Below are 21,658 nucleotides of genomic sequence, written 5' to 3' on the forward strand. Positions count from 1 at the left end.
ATTGATTTGTTTTTTGGAAGGGGCTGGGTCTTTGGTTTGATATGCCTACGGTGAGTTTTCTTGTTTAACATTTCCTGTTATGTGGTTCGCAACTTCATTGCTTTATTTGTTTTTAATTTAACCCTGCGGTTTTCACTCACAAAAATGTCATGCTCAATAATTCACTGCCTTCGTATTATTGTTTCTGTTTAAGTTTCTAATATCACATGGTAGCAGAACTAAATGCTGGGTCATTCTAAATGGCTTCCAATAAACAAAACCAAGGAAGGGACTGTCAGTCACGAGAGCATAACGACTGTCTTTGTCGTACAGTTCCAAGCAAAGACCAGAACCAAAAATGGCATGGACGAACTACAGAATAAAAGTCAAACTATTATCGAGATAGGCTTGTCAAGGAAGCAATCTGTTAGCTATCTGTAGCCATGGCTTTCCTACAAAGTCAAAAGCCACCTGATTTTTTCGTGTCTCAAAAATTGCAAGAAGAGAATTTAGGAGGTATGGGAGGGGTACTGACGCCTCAAGAGATGAAAGGGGGCACTGATGCAGCAATCAATAACAAACTGTACAGCTATACAATATGGCACTGCATTTGCACAAACAGAAACCACATGGGCTGTATTTCATGGAGATTACCTCAGCCTCTTTTGAGGAAAATGTTTAGGGCCTCATTTTCAGTAAAGTGGCAGTTAGAGAGGGGCCAGAAACGTTTGCACTTCAGTGAAATTGGGTACCCTATGTGGAATTTTTGACATTTTCTCCATGCAGGGGAAAAAAGTGGTCAACCCGGTCGAAACAGGGTAATACATTTTATTTCCTACTATGTTGTGACAACTGTGTAAATGCTGATATATGTTGGTTCCCCACAGGCGGAATTCATCGAAGCCTGGTTGCTCGGGCCTGAGTTTCGTGCTGCGAGAAAACATGTTTCCCTTTCCACTGCCCCATCCCTGTTCCTTCTCGATGCTTGGTACATCCCCACAACTCCTGTTCCTTCCCCTGCCCTCCTCCCCCAGACCCGCTCTACTCTGCGAGGATAACGCGGCCACCCCGTTCCCCTCTCGTCTCACAACATACACATACTTTTACACACGCACGCACGCACATGCACATACTACTATGCACACCACAAACTCCTCCTTACCTTAACTCCGCCATCTCCACTTCCTCAATGCGCAGTAAACACATGCGCAGTTCCGAAAAGGCGGCCTTTCAGGGAACTCGAAATGATGAAATGGAGTGAAACGGTAAGTAAATGCCTACCGCAAGTAACGGTTTTGAAGGATAACAATGTATTTCTATGGAATCCACCTGCTTATAGTAAGTGCTAAAACAGGCGAATGCCATAGGAATCCATTGAAAAATGTGTGCCAGCATTAAACCATGCAGCTTTTGAAGGCATAGCATTGGAGAAATCCTGTCCTTTGTCCAAACTCCACCACCAAACAGCTACAAAATCTCCTGAATCACTAAAATAGATGTCAAACAGACATTACACTTCAGGGCCCGTTTTTAGCATCTAATCTAGTAACCCGGCATACCAGAAAATGAATTCCTGATTGTTCTGGGGTGCTTTGAGTGATAGAACTCAAATAGTGTCACTTTTGTCAACTGAGCAGTTGAGGAATGTTGAGAAAACATAGTTAACTTTTTTTAGTGGGCTATTTCCAGCATTTTGCTGCTTGCAATGTCTATGCATGCCAAAGGTTTATCTTGGGAAGGAGAGGTGCCCATGGGAAGTTGTTGCAATCCCTAAAAGGTAAGACCGCTAAAAGGCCCAGAGGGCTGTGGCAGAGTAAGTTGCACGTTGGTACTAACTACAATATTCCTGAATGCGACAAAGCCTTTCTAGCCTTGCAGACAAATTAGCCCTTTTGGAAAATGTTCACTTTTGCATCAGGAAAGTCTGCGTCTATCAGGAGGCAAGATAGGAAGTTTGGAGATGAGGGTTCAGACATTATTGTGTCTGTTGGAGTTTTCGACTCCCTAGCAGAGCAGGTTGGCAATGACCATGATGATAAAGAGGCAAAAAGCAGCAGTTACTGCATTTGAATTATTGGGTTTATGGTAATTTCATCTAAAACCATTGCATCTAATGCCATTGCATCGAAATGTTACCATCGAAATGTTTTCCATCTAATGCATTTCTTTTCTCGTTTCTTTTTGGGGCAGGGGTCCCCCCAAACTCCTGTTGTTTACCCTTTAAAATGCACCTGAACAAAAATGAACCCTTTACCCCCCAAAAACATGCATTGGTTGGACATTTTTTAGATGGAAACATTTCAATGGAATGGTATTAGATGGAATGGGTTTAGATGAATTGACTAGATATCGAATTATTGCCCTCACCGCAATTGGCTTGCATCTTCAACCGATAATGAGCAGAATCAGACTCCACAGCCTTTCCCACCTTCACGATCCAGCTGCAAATTAAAGAGTGATACATCAGTACATTATTGGCAGTTGTAAGAGACTTGCAACCAACCTACAGGGCCAATACAAACACCAAAGCTATCAACAAAAATGGGCAAACACCAAAGCTATCAACAAAAATGGGAGCCAGCTGCAGACAATGACCCTACAACCGAAAAATTGGTAGATGTGAGTGAATTGCGGTCCCTGCGAACCGAAGGGATCATTAAGGAGGGTAATCGACAGTAGGACATAGATATTCAAGACACAAGGATAAGAGACAACTGGGAATTGCATATCTCACTCTTCTTGGGAGATGGGCAATGACCTGGGCCTCATATCCCAAGAGGGGTGCTTAACCATAGAAGGGGAACCAGGGTTGGAGACCAGAGAGTCATTTCCTGATAATGTCTGACAAAAAACAGATGAGCCCAGGTGCTAACCATACTCCTCGGAGGAGCACTAGGTCTGTGTAGACTGGGGCTCTGAGATGTGACGAGGCCCGATTCCAGGCACAAAGGGGATCGGAAAGATCTTGGGGGACTGAGAGTATCACTGTTTTTGGAAACCATCTTGGATCTATGAAGCATGGGGATTAATTTAGGTGTCAGAGGACTTAGCTCGACATTGTGCCTCCTTTATCTGAAACCAACACCCCATATTCCTCATGCCATGTGCTACTATTTACCCCACCCCATTACACGCTCTTATGTCCCATCTCTAAAGCCACATCTTCAAGCCCCCCCTACTCAAAATGTGTACCTTTTCTGTTTCCTGTTGCATGAGGTCCTGCACCTTTTCCGTCCATTCCAAAAGGGACACCAGTCTCTGCACCCCTTGGATCACATCCCCCAGTTCAGCAACATCACAGTGCTTTGGAGTGCGGCAGGCAAAAGGTCCCACCAAGTCACGGTTTATTAACAACCGTGGAACGGAACCACGGACAACACCGGCCAGGCTTGCAAAGGGTTCCACCTGAAGCACAAGAGAAAATAAGGAACGTTGTATGGTGCAACACAGCTGAATGAATTGCCTATGAGTGCTTTGTGGCATGAAAGGGTGCCATTGAGGTCAAGGTATTGGAGGGGAAGTAATATGGGTAGGGTGGGAGGATCCAAAGAATTGATTAAAGTAATGCAAGGGAGAAGCAAAAACAAAGTCCAGAAGAGAAAAGCGGAGCAGAGAAAACAGACAAGAGGGGTTTAAGGTCACAAGGGAACACATGAAAAATCTGGAGGAAGAGAACATTGATGATTTATAGATGACTGGAAAAAAGGGGACGGGAACAATGGGAGCGAAAGAGTGAGCATTCGTGTTTATATAGAGACAGCACCAAAAATACAGGTGGAGAAGACGAGGCCATGACAGAGGCAAGAGAGAAGAGAGTATTAGGCAGGGTTTATGCTAGCAGTTTGAAAGTCTTACGGTAACTGTCTTGCATATCACTGGCCATCCCCACATAACACCACCTGCCATAGACATACACCAGCAATACCTAAAGGGGCTTGTTTCTGCCCAGTAACCTTTTCCTTCCAATCCCAATGCACAAACGATTAATTTTGGACCTCCATCATACTGTAATTCCTGCTTCTTCTTAACGCCCAGACGAGGGACTAGCCTGAGAGACCAATTGCTACTCTGTTCTTCTCAGAATTTGAGGCAGGAGATAAATGCACATTGAAGTATGAAAATAAGGTATTTTTAATAGACTAGTTGATCCAGATTCAGGGAGCTGCAGTGCTGTATCCTGGAAAAGTATGCACTTTGGTCCTCAAAATACAACATTTTATTTACCTACACTGAATACCTTCTTAGCAAGAGTCTTCAGTCCACCTATTCAATTAGTACTAACTTTAATGAGCATCCACTGCCAGCAGCTCAGGGCAGAGGTCATTATCAGTGCTCCACTACCCTTTCTATGGGGTGTTTTTCCATCTGGGACCTTAGCTACATTCCAATGAGGCAAAATGCATTGGGCCTCATCACGAGTTGGGCGGTATCCCAACAGTAGCCAGGATACCGCCCGCGCTAATAGCGCTAATAGCGCTACCACCACCCGGTCTGGCGCTATTAGCGCTGGATCACAGGTTTGGTGGAACGGTAATCCCCCATTCCCCACTGGGCCCAATGGGGAATTTTTGGCGTGATTACCGTCAGCGGTATTACCGCAGGGTAATAGTGCTGAAAATGAGCAAAAAATTCCCGGCGGATTTCCCACCAGCTCAGAGCTGGAGGGGGGTAAATGCTGCCAAACCCTTGATTTGGCAGACCCTTAAATGCAGCGGTAATAGCATTAGCACCGCATTTAAGGGTTACCGCCAAACTCGTGGTGACCCCGATAGTATGCTACTCATCTTTCTGCACCCACTGTCAATATGAATTGGTGTCACCTGAAACTAAACTCCAATTAACTAGAATGTTTTTGTACTCTAACAATCTATTTATTTTTATTTGTGTAAACTATTTTAAATCTTTCAATGCCTTGCTCACCTAGACAGGTCTTAAGAGCTTAACCGCTGGAAGATTAGAGAATTCCCCTACCCCTGTCCACAACTCCCATTTAGTGTCTCCCTTCTACTCCCGAGAACAATGTTGGCTGCTCCCGCACCTCCAGTGAGGTGCCTATGATGATGAGGAGGTCAGCCATAGGAAAATCAGTCAGGTGCAGGAAGAAGCGTCTGGGAAGTTCCTCTCCGAAAAAAACAATGTCAGGTTTGATGAGGCCACGACAGACGGAACAATACGGGATCTGGCCTTCCATGATGTGCAACTGAAACAAGAGAGAAACACATGTCACCCTACAAGAAGAAACAGCCGACAAATAGCGACACATCACATACCCAAAGACATACAACAAGACCAATGACACCCTCAATACAGCACACACAAAAACACGGATGCTACTTACAAATAATACAGTGCAGGTTTAACCTTCCATTGCATGCAGCTGAAGCAGGACACAGCCACACATTATTGATAACACAAAGCATCACACACACCAACACTACACAGCCCAGTTCAACACCACTTGAGAGATTAGGGAATGTACTCCTGCCGGATGCTACACTTGTAGCACAAAGAGACATACCAACACATCGCACACCCTTCAAAGGAAAACTGTGCGATCAAGACTTCTATTTCAGGATGAATTAATGCTGCTTCCAAAGCATGTGCAAAATGATCCTTACCCAAATAAAATGGCCGCTATGCATAACTGAATCCAATCAATCAAAGACCATTCTCCTGGATGTACACACATGACACTGTATCTCCACGAAATGCCCTTATTAAATACTAAGCAGATGTACTACATCAGAGATGCAAACTCGAATGGATAACTTTTATTATCGATGGAAATGTCCTGTGGAAGAAGAGAACAATCCGTTTGATGGTTAAAACTCTCTTAACGCCTTTTAGGCTACCGGTCTTCAAAGGGAAACATTTCATACATGTTGTTTTGTGTGTGGCGTGTGTGTGTGGGTGTGTATAAAATGTAGTTATCCATTAGTGATTTAAAATAATACTAAAATATCATGTTTCATATGTATAGAGGGATATGGGCCAAATCAGGACATGGACCTGGCTCTAGGAATCACCTGAATACTTACATTCTTGAAAATACAGTGTAAATACACAATAAAACAGATAGGATAGGTAATGTATCTAGTTAACACCACTTCATAAATTAAAATCTTCAGCTGGAATAAATCCTTTCCTTGTAATGCACGACTTACCCTGACATGCCATTCATGATACCTCATGATCTGTAATGCCATGATATGTTAGGAAAGACTTCTTTTTGCAACGTTTCTTAAATTGACAATCCCATCAATAGAACCCACAGCTATTTTGCTATGCCTTGAACCCTGACCTGACTTTGGAGGTAAGAAACGCCCTTTTGCTTCACTTCCCTTGCTCAACTCGTTTATTTTGGGGGCACTAGTCAGCCCTCATGGTTACCAGTGTAAGGGTTCTCTGGCCCCTTTCATTATTACTGTGTTGTTTTTAATGTAGGACATATAACCTTACAGTGAAGTGCTGCAGAAGTACTTGGTATCCCTTTTCCCTTTTTTGCTAGTAACATTTTTGTTACCTTTCTGATGTGCCTAGGAAAGGCTGGTAGCAGTGAACCCTGCTTTGTATATCTTTTTTTAACCGCATAACACCATTTCACATACCACATACTCAAAATGGCTGTACCATGTGGGTTAGGACCTGTCCTTTGGACATCTTTGCTCCACCCTTCTTTGTGCCCTCCAAGGTCTGAAAACTGCCACATGTTGTAGGCATTAGTGTGGGATCCGGCTTGGGACTCATCTGAGAATGTCTGATGTTTCTATTACTATTGGTCGCTATTATTCACATTCTTCCTGGGTTCCATTTCTGAAAGCAATGTTTTATCCATCATTGCTCTTTCTCATCCTACTTCTGCTCCCTCTGATCCACTGCCTGCTTATTTGAGTAAATCTGCATTACCTTCAGTGCTTTACTCTTAACAAACTTTTCAATCTTTCCTCATCATCTGGGATGCTACCGATTCATTTAAAGTCGCTACTGTTATCCCACTAAAGACACCCTCTCGGCATGCTACCGAGTTAGATAAATGTCATCCTATTTCTCTTCTGCTTTCTAAGCTCCTTCAACGCATTGTTCATTTTCAACTCACCACTTATTTGAACTTGCATCATCTACCTCTGTGTCACCAATCTGGATTTCGGCGGTCCATTCTACAGAAACTTCCCTTGTATCTGTTTCCAATTGTAGTCTACACGTTGGTTTCCAGTTTATCTTTATTTCGTATTTATTGGGTGGCCCTTCAGTGGTTCTTATCTATCTCATTGGTTTTTTGTAGTGTCTTTGAATGGTTCTTCATCATGTTCCTATCGTCTTTCTTATGGAGTTACGCAGGATTCTTTTCTTGGTCTTCTTTTTACTCGCTACACCACACCTCTGGCTACACTGATGACACTCAAACGTTTCTCTCTTTTTCTTTTGTAACCCAGAGCCCAAATGGTGCCCGGTGGTGGGTTATTGATAGATCTAGGTTGGGGAGGTAGAGGATGGAAGCAAGGAAACTAATGACAGACACAGCAAAGGGTTTTTACATTTTTTATTAAATGTAAATGTGGTTAACTAACTCACCTGACTGTACTATGTTTACCCACCATCGGGGACACACAGAACCTTTGGACAATGGGCAGTACTCCCCCTGCCAACGAGACTGGGAATATCTGAATGAAGTTTTTGAGTCAGAAAAGGACAGTTGGGAGTGGCCCTTGAAAAAGCTAGAAAAAGACGAAGACAGAAACATAAAATACAGGGACAGAAGGAGAGAGAACAGAGAAGAGGAAGAACGCTTCCTGGTAGTCGTGACCTAGAGCACCCCCCTAGGGCATCGGTCATGTGGGTGACCAGGCTGCAAATGCCAGTTGCAGAAAGTTGTCCATTTAGCCCAAGGACTGCATGCTGGAGCAGGCCAGGTGAAGTGAGAGCCTGGGGTCGATGTGTGTGGAGCTCAGCACCAGACCCAAAGCTCGGCCTGTGGGACATATGTCCTGCCTGGGGGGAAGACTGGGTAAGCCAACAGAGAGTTAACCCCCGGGCCTCATGAGGGGTGTAGCCCGGGTGAAGAAACGCCCTCGCCCGGGGCAATCTCAGTGGGTTAACCCCAGGCAAGTGTTGTGGCCATTCGGGGGCCAGACAAGATGGGCCAGGCGAACCTCATGCCCTGGGCCTCGTGGCAGTCTAGATGAAGATTGGGTGGGCTTGTGGAGCGGACCGCCCACCCAGCGCCAGGTGGGATGGCCCATGATTTGATGTGCGGGGACGCTCGCACCACCGAATGGACCACAGAAGCAACACCCTCTCTGTGGCAAGATGGTGGGCGGCGAAGGAGAGTGACTTACCTGGCTGCATCTCCTATGCAGCTGGGGCTAAGCGCTGGAGTGTATAGTTGTTGTATGCTCCGCCCATGTGGGTGAAATGTGGGTTGAAGCAAATAGAGCACTCGTCCATGCTGCTAAACACTGCCACAGTAGAAAAGTGGGCTCTGGCAGCCATAAATTAGTAATAAAGCGCCGTCATAGATGAAAGTGGGCTTCTTTAGCCCTAATGAATCATCAATAAAGCATCGCCACAGAGGAAAGTGGGCTTTTTTAGCCCTAATTGTCAACACTAGCACCAACACAGGGGAAATTGGGACTGGTGTAACATATGCCACCAAAATCAATCCAATTAGACAAAATAATGGAGCATAACAGGTGCAAGAAAAAACAGCTTTATTTACTTTATTTTGCAAAAGTAACAGCTGGCAGAAAAAACAAATAACATTTTCTCAACACACCCACATCAGGCCAAGGAGTATAAAGAGGAAAAATGCTGCATTTACATAATTACAAAAAACATGACATAAAATTCTAACCTAGTCATTGGCTATTGTAATCAAAACCCTACAGAACCATATACATTGGAATCTATAATTGGCTAATGTGAGGGGTCACAAATTAAAGCTGTACACAAAGTTGTCAAGTTTTTGGTTAAAGACTTTTATTCAACCGAAATAGGTTGGGATAATTCCTGCCTGGCACTATTCTATGGAGGAGTTTCTCTGCCTGAAACCAAAAGCTAAGGATCTGTCTTTGTCAGGATGTCATAAATCAAAAAGCCGTCCTTGTGTCCAAAGCAATCTATCCTGACCCTCATACTAAAACAAATAAAAAAGTGATAAGAGAAATGTCTTTAACCTGGTTTTGGCAAAAGTGTTCTCAAATAAAAAACAGAATAGCTGCAACATAAATATTCTCCAAATTGTAAAAGACCTTAACTCCAGAGGGGGATTCCCCATCCCCTTGATTCTTCCCTGGTATCACAAAATGCCTATGGATCTAACAGTTCCATTGTGTCTTTCCTGGTCCACAACAAACTTGTTATACAAACACTGTTCAGCCTTAGATGTTCCTCTTTAACAAAAAGTTCCTTTTTGTAGCACAAGTTTCTTCCTTGTTTAACAAACACTATTTCGGCTTCATATTCATTGTAGGTTTGCAATTTGCCTGGTGTACTCTCCTGCCAGGACTTTTCTCGCACTTAAAATTGCCCGGTGTACTTCCCTGCCAGGAATTCTCTTGTGTTCACAACTGTCTGGTATACTCCTCTGCCAGGACTTCCCTTGTATTCACTCTTGTATTCACAACTGCCTGGTGTATGCTTGCCAGGACATTTCGTATCTTACAGTCTCTCTCTTTATGCCCAAGTAGCATATACCTTTCTGGTTGGCTTGGTATATCTACTTGGCAAATGTTATTATTTTACTTTCAGTAGTTTCACAACCTTCTAAATCTTCTACCTTTATGATTCATCAACATTCTTCTTGTCATTTCACTTTCTGTAACTTCACAATGTTCTATTTCTCTTTAACATGGCTGCTGAAACACCCCGGGATCCCCACTCTGCTCTGGCAGACTCACTGCTTCCCTGTTGCGTTTCCGGGTGTGCTTGTGCTTCCGTAGCATAGCTTCACCACCTCTTCCCAGTCTGGGCGGCTCTAATGTCTCTCCATGTTTCCTTGTGGCTCTGCTCCTGCACGCTGGCTTCTCCGGTAAGGATCACACTGCTTCTCTTGGCTGCCGGATGCCCAGATACCCTCTTGCGGTTCCTGGCCTCTTCACGGCACACCTCTCTCGCACCACTTCTCTTTCCTTCTCTACCGGTGAGCTCTCTCACTTCGCCACGCCAGCTCACGCCTTCAGCTTCTGCAAGCCGACTCGTGCCACAAGCTTCCGCGCACCGGCTCGTGCCGCCAGCCTCCATCCACCTTCCCATAAGCAGTCACGTCATCTCCTGAGCTGCTTGTTACCTTCTCGTTCACACATTTAAAGGTCCCGCGCACATATGCCTTCATCCAACAACTAGCATGCTCAACATGCATGTTGCTCTGTGTCAATTCCTTCATCCTCCTCGTCTCAGTACCTAAGTGGTTGCAGGAATTGAAGTCCATTAATGGTTTCTGTTGTATGATAGTTGGAGGATCTTTTCTAAAGATGTCACATGGAGATCAGTCCTATTTGAAGGAGAACTAGCATGACAATAAGTCATTAGGGCATTGGGCATCATCCAATGAGACTCCCATGAGTCTCCCACATGGGAGGGTGGGGGATACAAAGCATCATCCAATGAAGCCATGACATCTCCCCAGTGGTCATCTCCCCCCGTGTAATCCTCCCTCATATACCCGCTCCCAGGATCAGGATCAGATAGCGACTGCCATTTGCTGGCCACATAACAAGAGGCCACCATCAGGGAATTCGTGATGATTCCATTGGATTCATCACACTAATCCACTTTCTCCAGAACCGCCCAAATCCAACCCATCCACTATAACGTCATTACCATGTGCATCATTAACTCGATGTTTGATTGGCTGGCAGGTTTCATACTGAAAGTGATAAAAACTTCTCTATACCATTGGTTGGCACCCCTTGGACATCGCATCCCTCCGAGACAACCCAATTAGCAATTAATGTGAATAGAGAGATTGAAACTTGTCTTCAAGAAAAACCTGATACTGCCATTTACCATGCGTGGACCCTAATGATCTCAGAATGTCCCCTAACCTTGAATAGCTCATTCTGCAACTCTCACCTCGATACATGCTGCCAACGCAGGTGCACAGTCTTCTAACTAGGTGTTGGGATGAAAAGCTGTTTTAGAAAAACATGATGATGGCTGATTTGCCGAAAATGATTTCTCGTATTTATTTGTCTCATTAACATATTCGTTCACAGATGCGATGGCCCTTTGTATGCAAGTTACCTTAGTATTATTGGCAATATTACTACATGGATCCTTGTGCACCGGGCGATCAAAGCTCTGTGTAGTCATGTAGCTGTTATCTGGAATGAAAATAATTTGTTGCAAATCTTAGTTTCGAGTCCTGGGTACAGCTGATTCTCAACTAACACCATCCTGTCCTCCCTTCTTTCCTGACCTTGGCTATCAGGTGTGCTCCAAACAGAAGTGAAAAGAAAAGCTTTTAATGAAACAAATGTGAGCAGCCGACTTGCAGCTTCGAATGGGGTCCTTGTATCAAAATGGTGATACTCTTGCTCAACAAAGCTAATGTTCTTATATACCATGTTCAATTTTACATACCAACCTTCATTGCTGTTCTGTGTCGTCTGTGTATTCAGCAACCTAGGGCTCCCTGGAGTGCAGCAAAACTAGTTCCCTGCAGTGTGGCAAAACTAACTTTATCCTACTTGCGTCAGCAATCTACAAAACAATATAGCAGCTATGCAAACAACAAAGACCTGCACACCTTTACTAAAAGTGTTTTCTTAATTTATACTTCGGCTTTGGGGGTCTGGAAGGTGGTGTGTGACGTTGCATTTGCCCTACCTGCACCATCAAAATGGCACCTCCAATTAAACCCTGAACTGGAGGGAATGTCAGCAACCCATGACAGCCACCAGCTGCAGGTAGGTGGTGTGAACAGATTACAGAAGAACAAGGATAGACAAAACAGGACTAATCCGGGGAAGAACTGTGCTGACAAAAGGACATACTGCAGCTGCCAAGGTTATTAAAATTAATAAAAATTAAAAGTGTAGTAGGAAAATATTGGATTGAAGGTATGGGAGCCCAGGGAAAAGGGTGAATAGGAACTTGTTTGAAGTTTATGAGTGGGGTCTGTTTAGAAGGGTATCTTTTACTCCTATGAATGTAATAAATAATAATTGGGGAAACTGAAAGGGCTAGAAAAAGAGGTGAAGAATGCTTAAGCATGTCTAAGTTTTATAATATCGCATGCAGGGGTTAAAAAAAAGCCCCTTGGGTGTACTGTGCCTTATTTGTCGTCATGAACTCACGTTTGTGGCCCATGTCCTGTATTAACAGCCTTAGCTTGCAGGATGGTCAGTGCCTCATCTCAACAGCGGGCCATGGTTGGTAAGGTGGTGCCAGTGTGGCTCACTAATGGCCCACAGTAAGTTTAAAGTGGGCGCACTCGGGCCATGACATCTCCCCAGTGGTCATCTCCCCCTTCAGGGGATACACTTCTTTTGATTATACTATTCATTAACCCCGTCACCCTGTCACTTGGCTGTGAAATATTGGATGTCTTCACATTTCCTATCTGTGCCTCCCAAGAAAACAGAAATTACTTTTTTTCCTGCAACTTCCTCTATTTTTCACCCCCTTCTATTTTCTTTCCTCTACTACATTTACAGATAGGGCTCCGGTCCTGTAACTTGAATTTTATTTTTGATTCAGCATTCACTGTACAGGCTCAAATCACTACCTTAGTTCGATCTCCTCATTTTAATCTTTGTAATCTTAAAATAATCCATCATCTATTAACCTTTGCCTCTGCTAAGTTATTACTACAACCTACTGTTTGCCCCATCTCAACTATTGCTGTTCTTAGTATGTTGGCCTCCTCTTTGTTTTTTTCTTCATTCTGCTTTTAGATTATTGTTTGGACATTTCTCCTTACTTGATCCAATTGCGGTGGCTCCCGATTAAGTCTGGATTTTAGTTTCTTTGCCTGGTATTCATGTGTATTCACATTCTGGCTCCTGATTATCTGTGTTATTTGGTTTTTCTATGTCATCCCCAAAGGGCTTTTAGTTCTGCATCAAAGTTCCTTATTTCTGTTCCTCGTCCCTTGTGCACATCTCGTGGAATTGTACCTTTCAACTATTAGCTCCTAAAATCTGGAACTTCCTTCCCCTGGATATTTGTTCTTGTTCCAACTTAGCACGTTTTAAGAAATGGCTCAAACTTTATTTATTTCAGTCTGCCTTCTCCCACAATGCTTTTCCTTGAATTCTTGGATGTGTATGTATGACTTTCATTTGCTCAGTTCATGATTTTGTTGTTTACTCTTTTAGTAGCGTTTGAACTATGTTGTAAAAAAACCAAATAAATGCCCTTCCAGGTCTGGGAACTAGCAAATATGGTAGGTACTAGTGCAGGATCCAGTAAGGGGATACACAGCAAAGTTATTTGTGTGAGGGCCTGGTGCTCATGGCGGCTTGGGCTGCCTGGTCTCAATCCACATCCATGCCATAGCATGTCTGTTGTTGGGAAGATTTGGGGTTTGATGCTGTCAATGACAGGACAGCCCTTTACTGTTTGAATGGTGCATAGCCTTTGTACTGATGTGGTGGGGCAGCCACCAGCCTATACTTGGTATAAGAAGTGTCCTGCAGTCTTTTCCTGGATCATCCACTGGAGTCAGGACCCCAAAGAAGAGGAGCTCATGCTGAAAACCCAGAAGATGCTGCTACAGACAACCAGCATTGCCAAAGCCATCACATGGTGAAGCCCTGCTTATTTTACAATGATCCCAGAAGACCCTTGTCAGTGCTATGACCCCATGACATGTGGGAGCAACCATTCCCGATCATTTCCACCAGAAGCCATGGGGAGTGTCCTGGGACCATCCTGTGTACTGACCAGCCTCTGCAAGGGCATTACCTCTGCACTAGTCACTATCCTGAGCTGGAGCCTGGGACTCTGCGGGTCATCAACTTATGGCCTTGGATAATTTCTCCTGCTGTTGCTTCTCTTTTGTACAAAGAGGGGCCCTCCTAGAACTGGTTCTTCTTTACTGTCACAAACCTTGCCTCACTAACCTGACCGGGTTTCCTTGCTGCTGTTTTGCTCTGCTGTGAGCCTCAAGGTTTCTTCTTGTCGTGGGATCTGCTGTGGCTGCTATCATGAAATGACTGGACTGTCCAGCTGCTATTAGTTTGGGGTCATCCCAGAAATGGATTTCAAAACCGCTGCATACCAGACCAAAATGGGACACCATCTTCAGCCACTGCACCTGCAGCCATTGGACCTCCCTCGACGGTACCAATGGCAGAAGTAAGTGTCCACAGTGATTCGGATTACCCTAGGGTGGTCACTCAGAAAATCAGAGGAAGGGGCGCAAGTGTATTTTCCGTTTTCTGTGCCCCCATCCACTACACGGTTTGTATAGGTGCATGGTCCTCCTCTTAGCACTCTCTTTGCTGTCTATGTGGTCGATGGAGATCTAACCAAAGATCCTGCCCAAGGTATCCCCCAGTGTGGTAGTATTGGGAGTGCACACCTAAATCCTTTACTTACCTGTGTAAGGAAGGCATGGTATCAAAATAAGACAGACACAAGTGATCACAGTTCAAGGGTGTTTATTCAACTGCAAAATGGGTGAGATAAACGCCTAAGCTAATTTTCCAGCAAATTTTTGCACGGAACAGAGTCTCTCTTTGTTTCGTAAAAGACTGAAGACCCTGCTCTTTGCTTAAACATTGCTTATATTACACCCTTTCTCTAGCTTGTCTTGTGACATTACTGTTGTCTGCCATGTCTATGTTTGCACTTGAATGCCTGTGGGCTTAAGCACTATATATATATTTTTAAACAATTTGTAAACATAATCTAAACCTAAATCTAAGATGGGAGCAAGCTACGACCATGAAATAATAATAATACTGTCCTTGTGGAGTCTAGTCAAATAAAAGGGCCTATACTAAAAAAAACTATTGCCAATCCTTACCGCTATGCTACAAAATAGTGAGGGATAAAGATCACAAAAATAAGAAGTGTTCACAAAATAAGTCAGGATATGTAGGTCGTGGCCTCCATGCCCCACGTTTTTAGCACAGGACAAGGCGAGACACTTGAGCACAGCACACTCCAGGGCTCCTCCAGCACGATGTAAGAGTTCCCTTCACCAGCATCATGGGCTTCTCTGTCCAAGTCTCTTTAATGTAAAGTCTCTTGACTTTAGTAATCCTGATGTCCCATAACATGTCCCATAAACACAAAGAAAAGTTCCTTTCTCAATCTTGAGAAGCGATTTCCTCTTCGCCCAGGTTTCCCCTCGGTCAGGGTCAAATCCTTCCTTCCCCAATAGCCTCCCTCTGTCGGGCTCAGACCAACTTCAATATATACGCATCCCTCAGTCGGGTTCACATTTGCTACTACAGTTTCCGTGGGTGTATTATCGTTCACCTAGGTTCCCCCTCTTCCAGGCTCAGACCCTTTCTTTACAATCAGTCCCCCTCTTCTGGGCTCAGATCAATTTCTCTTTTCAAACAATCGAAGACTTTCGAGTGTCAGCGGGATTCAACGCAACCAGATGCAGGACCACTGATTTTACAGTTCAACAATTCTTCCCCGTTCAGATGGGGGGTGGAGGTACCAAACAGAGACCTTCGAGTGAACACCCACGTGGCGCCGGACCACTCTATATCTGGTACTGTTCTTAGTTTCACAAAGTTCAATTATATTCAAGCTCTCTTTCGTCACACAATGTTGCCAATTGTAACCTTGACCATAACACAGTCTGGTCTGCTATCAGTTTCTCCAACTCACCGGCTATGCTGAACGCGTTGGCGTGGCTTTGCTGTCGGAATCAAGGACGGTACCACAGTGGCAATTGCTTCTCTGCATCCTGGCTATCAGTGCGAGAGGGCCCTGTGTACCTTTGACACATGCTACACCATTCGTCAGCTGCAAATCCTGGTTTTATGTTTCATTTCCTTGAGGCTTTCTGAAAGTCACGGTTCTGGGTTGTAAAGGACAAGGGTAATTCCCTCCTTGTCATCCTCTCATATCTCTCCACCTTTCTTCTGCGTTAAAACTGCTGTTTCAGGATAGCTGCTTCCCCTTGCTCAGAGTATGCTTTTGTGCTCCGCCATTTATCCATGTGGGGGAAGTGTAATGGGAGTAAGGTGTGTGTGTAGTTATCAGTAATAGCCTGAATCTGCCTGACTCTTGTGTTGGGACATGTCAGGTATACGGCTCTGGTGTGTTAGTATGCTGTCGCTCATGATGAACTGTCCAGGAGAAAGTGTTTGTGTCAGGAAAGGGGTAGGGGTGTTGAGCTTCTAGGTATCCAACCTGGTAGGATGGGGAAAAGGTATCATAAGGAAGGTAATACCGGGTCTCACCCTTCGGTGTCCCACTTCAACTCCCAAAGACCCCCATCCAGGTGATCCTCCTGCACTGCTTTACCCCTAGGAACTGGTTCGAATAGCGATGGCCGTGTCCTGGCCACCTGGATGACAGATCCCCGGGGACTAGTGAGTGAGACACCTTCAGGTTTCTCACACCTGCTAACCTCAAAGCTGCTTTGATTCACCAATTTTTACCAACCTACTGACTTTGCCAAAGTTTGTTCTAGGGCGGACATTAAATACTTCCATCTCCCCTCCCTGGTTCTTACCTCCAAATCTGACTCTGTTGAGGCACTAGGTCTACTTATCGGATAAGGAAGGCCTGCTGCAGCTATAGGAGCCGTACCTTTATAACGCAGGGTATGTGGTTATTGATTTAAATGCTTTGTTCTTTTTCACTTTACTGTTAAACAGTTTCTCATATTTCATTGTTCTGAAACGCTTTGCTGTGTTATGTGTAGGTAACTGTGTTTGGATTATATACATTTCTTTGATTTTACGTGTGTTAAAGGCCTAATAAATTAGTACAGCAATTAAATCTGAAGACAACAATACATTGGCCCTGGTCAGAAAATTTAGGTCAAATTACAAGACTGTAGTCAAGGCCAAAAAAGAAGCAGTAATTGAAAAGAGATGGAAAAGTTTGATGGAAGCTTCAATGGAACATGACCAAAAGAGGTTCTGGAAGATAATTACGCATGGTGATTCAAATATTAATCTTGGTTCTATTAGGACTATCCCTGAATCTGTCTGGTTTGAGCACTTTAAGCAACTAATTTTGATGGCATTCTTAGTTATATCCTCATTTTTCGCAACCCTTAAATATTTGGAATGATTCTCCCTTATTTTTCCCATTGGAGGAGGAGATCTTAGCACACAATGCACAAAAAAAACAAAGCACCTGGGCTGGATGGCCTTCCGATTAATCTTTTTAAGGTGGATCTTTCTTTTGGGCCCCTTTATTACAAAAGATGTTTTATTTAGTGAACACATTTTATAACCCGCCTCTGTCACGAAGATTGGCTATAATAGTGCAGATATTTAAAAAAAGAGACAGAAACAACCCCTCCAATTATAGACCCATTTCACTGTTGGATTGTCTGGGGAAAGTGTATGCCAAAATTCTTGCAAATAGGCTTTTACAATTTATTGATAATTTTAATCTCATCTCCTTCATAACAGGCAAGTGGGATTATGTAGGGGCATTGGCAAAGTCGAACCACCTTTCTGCTTTTTATTGATTAACCAAAAATATTTTTCCCCAAAATGTATGCCACTGTTTTTGTTTGCCGTTCATTGACCTCAAGGCGGCATTTGATAATGTCCAATGCCACCTTTTATGGGAAACTTTGCATGACTGAGGTCTCCCACCCCAGTTAATCAATTGTATCCATGCTCTATACACCCACAATAATGCTACAGCACGTTGGGGCTATCAAGGCAAACTGACAGATTAGCTTAGTGTTATGAAAGGGGTGTGACAAGGGTGCGTCATGGGCCCCTACCTTTTTATTCTTTTAATTGATGGCCTTGCCAGATCTCCCTTGGCTAAAATAAATGATGACCCTATATTCGCGAATGAACACATTAATATATTGTAATTCGCAGACGATGCATTGTTATTATCTACATCTCCTCAAGGTCTTAAAAAACCTTTGATGATTTTGTAGCATTATGTAAAGATAAAATGTTAGTTATAAATGCATCGAAAACCAAAATAATGTCCTGTTCCAGAAAACCACTCCCTGTATTGGATGGATTAAAAAAAGAAAACGTAAAATTCTACGATTATCTGGGGATTCGCTTCAATAAGACTGGTTCATGGAGCACCCAGATTCAACAATGTAATATAACACTGAATAGAAATACTTGTGCTCTCCTGGACTCTTCTTGACTCTCCTTTACGTGGCAATCGAAGCTACATTGGAGGTATATAGAGCTCAGGATCTTTCAGCAACATTGTATGCTGCTTTGCTCTGGGGTTGCTGACGTATTACCCCGCTCAAGGTTAGCGAAAACAAATTCTTTAACCAACTGTTGGGCCTACCATGAGGTACTTTAAGTATAGCATTAACTTTGGAACTAGGACAATCATGTATTATTTACCATTCTCAACTAAAGTCAATTTTATTTTGGATTAAACTTTGGGCATCCCCGGAATTGGGGGGTGTACAAAAATGCAATGCGAGACGTTCTGAGTAACTATTCCAAGCCCTGGATATGGTTCAAGCATGTAAACATGGTTTTGATGAAGATTGGCTTGAGTAGCTTCTGGTTTACCCCGGAATACCTGAAGCCGGTGAGCTTACAATTCGTGAAGAAGGCACACTGGCAGTGGGCCTTGTTGGACTCACTGCGTACCAATAAGTCAAAAGGCCTTTTTCAAGTTTATATGCACGGTAAGAGTATGGTTGGCCTGGAACAATATCTTACTTGGATCACGAAACCTGTGGAGACGTCTGTCTACAAAACTGTGCCTTGGGATCCTGCAATTACACAAAGGAGGGAAATGCTGACTGCCCTATGTGTGGATTTGTAAAGGAGGATGTATATCATTTTATGTTTTTCCGCCCTTATCTGAAATTTCGAAGGCAGAAATAGCTTGTACCGCTTTTTAAATTTAACATCATAAATACATTATTTGGGGCATTGGATTTCTGTAAAAGCCCAACTAGTGTCTGCAGGCTTTATGCAGTTTCAAGATATCTTACAAATGCTTGGAGGCTGCGACAAAGAATGATTGAAAAATAGGCTACAATAACTATTTCGCTGGCGCTCTTGTATGCATCTTCTACGCAGCAGTGATAACTGCATTTAACAACTAGCGTTTAGCTGATCCATTGCACCGTGTGGTATTATGTAATGTTTTTTAATGTTTTATCCCCATGATTACTATTTGTCTTGCTACTTTATGCAAAGGGCTCGTCCACAGAAGACTCTACCGAGACATATCTTCCTGTGTGAACTTCCTTGTGCTTGTTGTATTTTTACCATTGATGTGTTTATGGAATTTCTTGAATGGAAATGTATTTGTTTTATAATGTTTGTGTATAACTTTTATGGTTCAATGTTAACCAAAATAAAGCTTAAAAAGAAGAAAAAAAGGCAATATATTTGTATACTTCTTGTGAACTCAAATATTTGATTGTTATATGTGGGGCTAATTGTACTTATACACCACTCTCCCCACATCTCTGGAAGTCTGCCTTACTGTGTCTACGTTATGTTGAGAGAGGTTAGCTACGCTTAGGGCCTCATTGCAAGTGTGCCGGTACAGTAACAACAGTGCCAGTAAGCCTACTGGCACCATTGTTACCGGACCGGTACACGAGTCTGCAAGCGGGTGCCGCCCCGCCCGCCAGAGTCAGACCTGGTGGGTGGGACATCACCCACCCGCAGACTTTCACTGAATCACCGTAACGGTGCTGGTGCTTCCGTCATCCCCATTCCCATTGAGTCCTGTGGGACTCAAATAGGAATGGGGATTAACAATTTACCGGCGCCTGACTTCCCGCATCGCCGGTGTCGTAATCCCCCGGTGATTCCGGCAAACCAGGCAGCGGTAAATGTTGCAAGTCCGACGGCAACCCGCCAGCAGCAACGGCAGGGTTACCGCCAGACTTGTAATGAGGCCCTAAGTGTCAAACACTGTATTCACTAACTAGTTTGGCCTCTCAGAAGTCTAAACTAGGTTAGTTCTGAACATACATTTCAACAACGACATATGACATGAGGTATCACAAAATGATGACATGATCTGTGATCTGTCATGTTCAAACTTCACAATTTGGGCGATTGCAGGGATTATCTGAAATTTAGGTCTGGGACTCCTTTAATTTCAGGCCTGAATTACGAGTCGCAGAACCCTTGCATCAACCAGATTTATATTAATAGTAACCTTGGTGCAATAAGAGGATTTATAGGAGTCTTAATGTATAAATGATCATTTTTATGCCGGTGTTCGTTTCAGTGCTTATGCTGGTGCCTTTGCACCAGAGCCAAGACCAACCATGTTTGTTAATTGTGGTCCTCTGTTTAGCCCTTAAAGTGTGTGTGGGGCAACTCAGCAGGCCTGGCCCCACCACCCAGTACGTAATGTGGCCCAAACAGGATATGGGGGAGACCGCCCGGTCTCTTTCACAACACTGGAGGTGGGGGGCAGATGCTCACCACTTGGCTCATGCTGTTGCTACTGCCCATTTAAGAAAGCAGACTATTAGGTTGAAATCTGTGGGCCCTGCAAGCCCGGACCCATAGTAACCCATTTTGAAATTATTCCAGAGCGTACCAAAGTGAATTCTATCTGGCTCACCACGACCTCGGAGAAAGAGCAGCAGGCACAAGTCCTGCTGGCTCTGCTTGTGGAACTCAGTGCGTGCATTCTGGCACTGGTACCCAATACTTCCAAAACAAAGAAGGGGGATCCGGCTTTTCTCAGGATCGGTCCACTTTAGGGAAAAAGCTAGTAAAGCCAAAATTAGATACATCTGGTGGGCGTGTGTCAAACTGGGAAAATTAATACCCTTCATTTGAATGATAGACGTAACTTGATGGCCGTGGGCCAACCGTCTTATGCACCAAATTATAGAAATATAAACTGCTATGCTTGACCGACGAGCGGCCATTTTAAATGTAGCAAGAATCGCCATTTTGCTTGTTAACCATTGCTCATTGCTATCTGTCTAAAAACTGCTTGGCAGCTTGCAATTCTTGCGAATTCTGCTTACTCTGCTCAACTGTTAACATTGTTGTCTGAATATGAAAGGACAAGGTCGCGGGCCTGAAGAGTTTGCTGAAACTCCCCATGAGTAGCCCAGAGAGGAATGCCCACGCTCCCTCTCTGTAGCCTTGGGTGGAAGCTGCAGGGCATTTAATCACTTCACAGCTGCCAGCCAGTCTCGTACAATGGTAGAATTTGTTAGAATAATACAGTTAAAGGCTTGAATTATGCTTCTCTTACGGCCCCCCTTCGCAAAACCCTTTAGAACGTGTCGGCTCCCAGGACACGAATAGTACCTCATAGATAGCAAAGCTTGGAATGTGGCTCTTCCCCGTGTACAAATTGCTTCCAAGAACAGAACCACTGTGTTCTAAAAGATGCCTCCGCACTTTCTAAATTGCACATTGTTACTAGAATAGACATCGAAAGCATTATAATCGTCATACTCGTCGGATATGTCCATCGTCATCCCGAGTTCAAAGGAACTTAATACAGAGGGGTGTTGAACATGACTTTGCTCATTGTATGATATGCATTTTGTATATATGTAACTGATGTACGTAATTCGCTCTCTTACGTC

At 43.8% G+C, this 21,658-nt stretch overlaps 1 protein-coding gene across 5 annotated transcripts in view; it reads right to left on the reverse strand.

The window, feature by feature from the left end:
* SIRT3 (sirtuin 3) overlaps positions 1–21,658 on the reverse strand; it is a 355,906-nt gene that overhangs the window by 2,160 nt on the left and 332,088 nt on the right. For all 5 annotated transcript variants that reach the window (XM_069623912.1, XM_069623913.1, XM_069623914.1 and 2 more), the window contains 3 exons: positions 5,018–5,179; positions 3,172–3,384; positions 2,347–2,420 (listed from right to left, as the gene is read on the reverse strand). In XM_069623912.1, the coding sequence (XP_069480013.1) occupies positions 2,385–2,420; positions 3,172–3,384; positions 5,018–5,179 (411 nt within the window). In that variant the 3' untranslated portion in view covers positions 2,347–2,384. The remainder of the gene's footprint in view (positions 1–2,346; positions 2,421–3,171; positions 3,385–5,017; positions 5,180–21,658) is intronic.

This window comes from Ambystoma mexicanum, chromosome 11 (genome assembly GCF_040938575.1).
Source record: "Ambystoma mexicanum isolate Mex_15411 chromosome 11, UKY_AmexF1_1, whole genome shotgun sequence".
Taxonomy (NCBI): Eukaryota; Metazoa; Chordata; class Amphibia; order Caudata; family Ambystomatidae; genus Ambystoma; species Ambystoma mexicanum.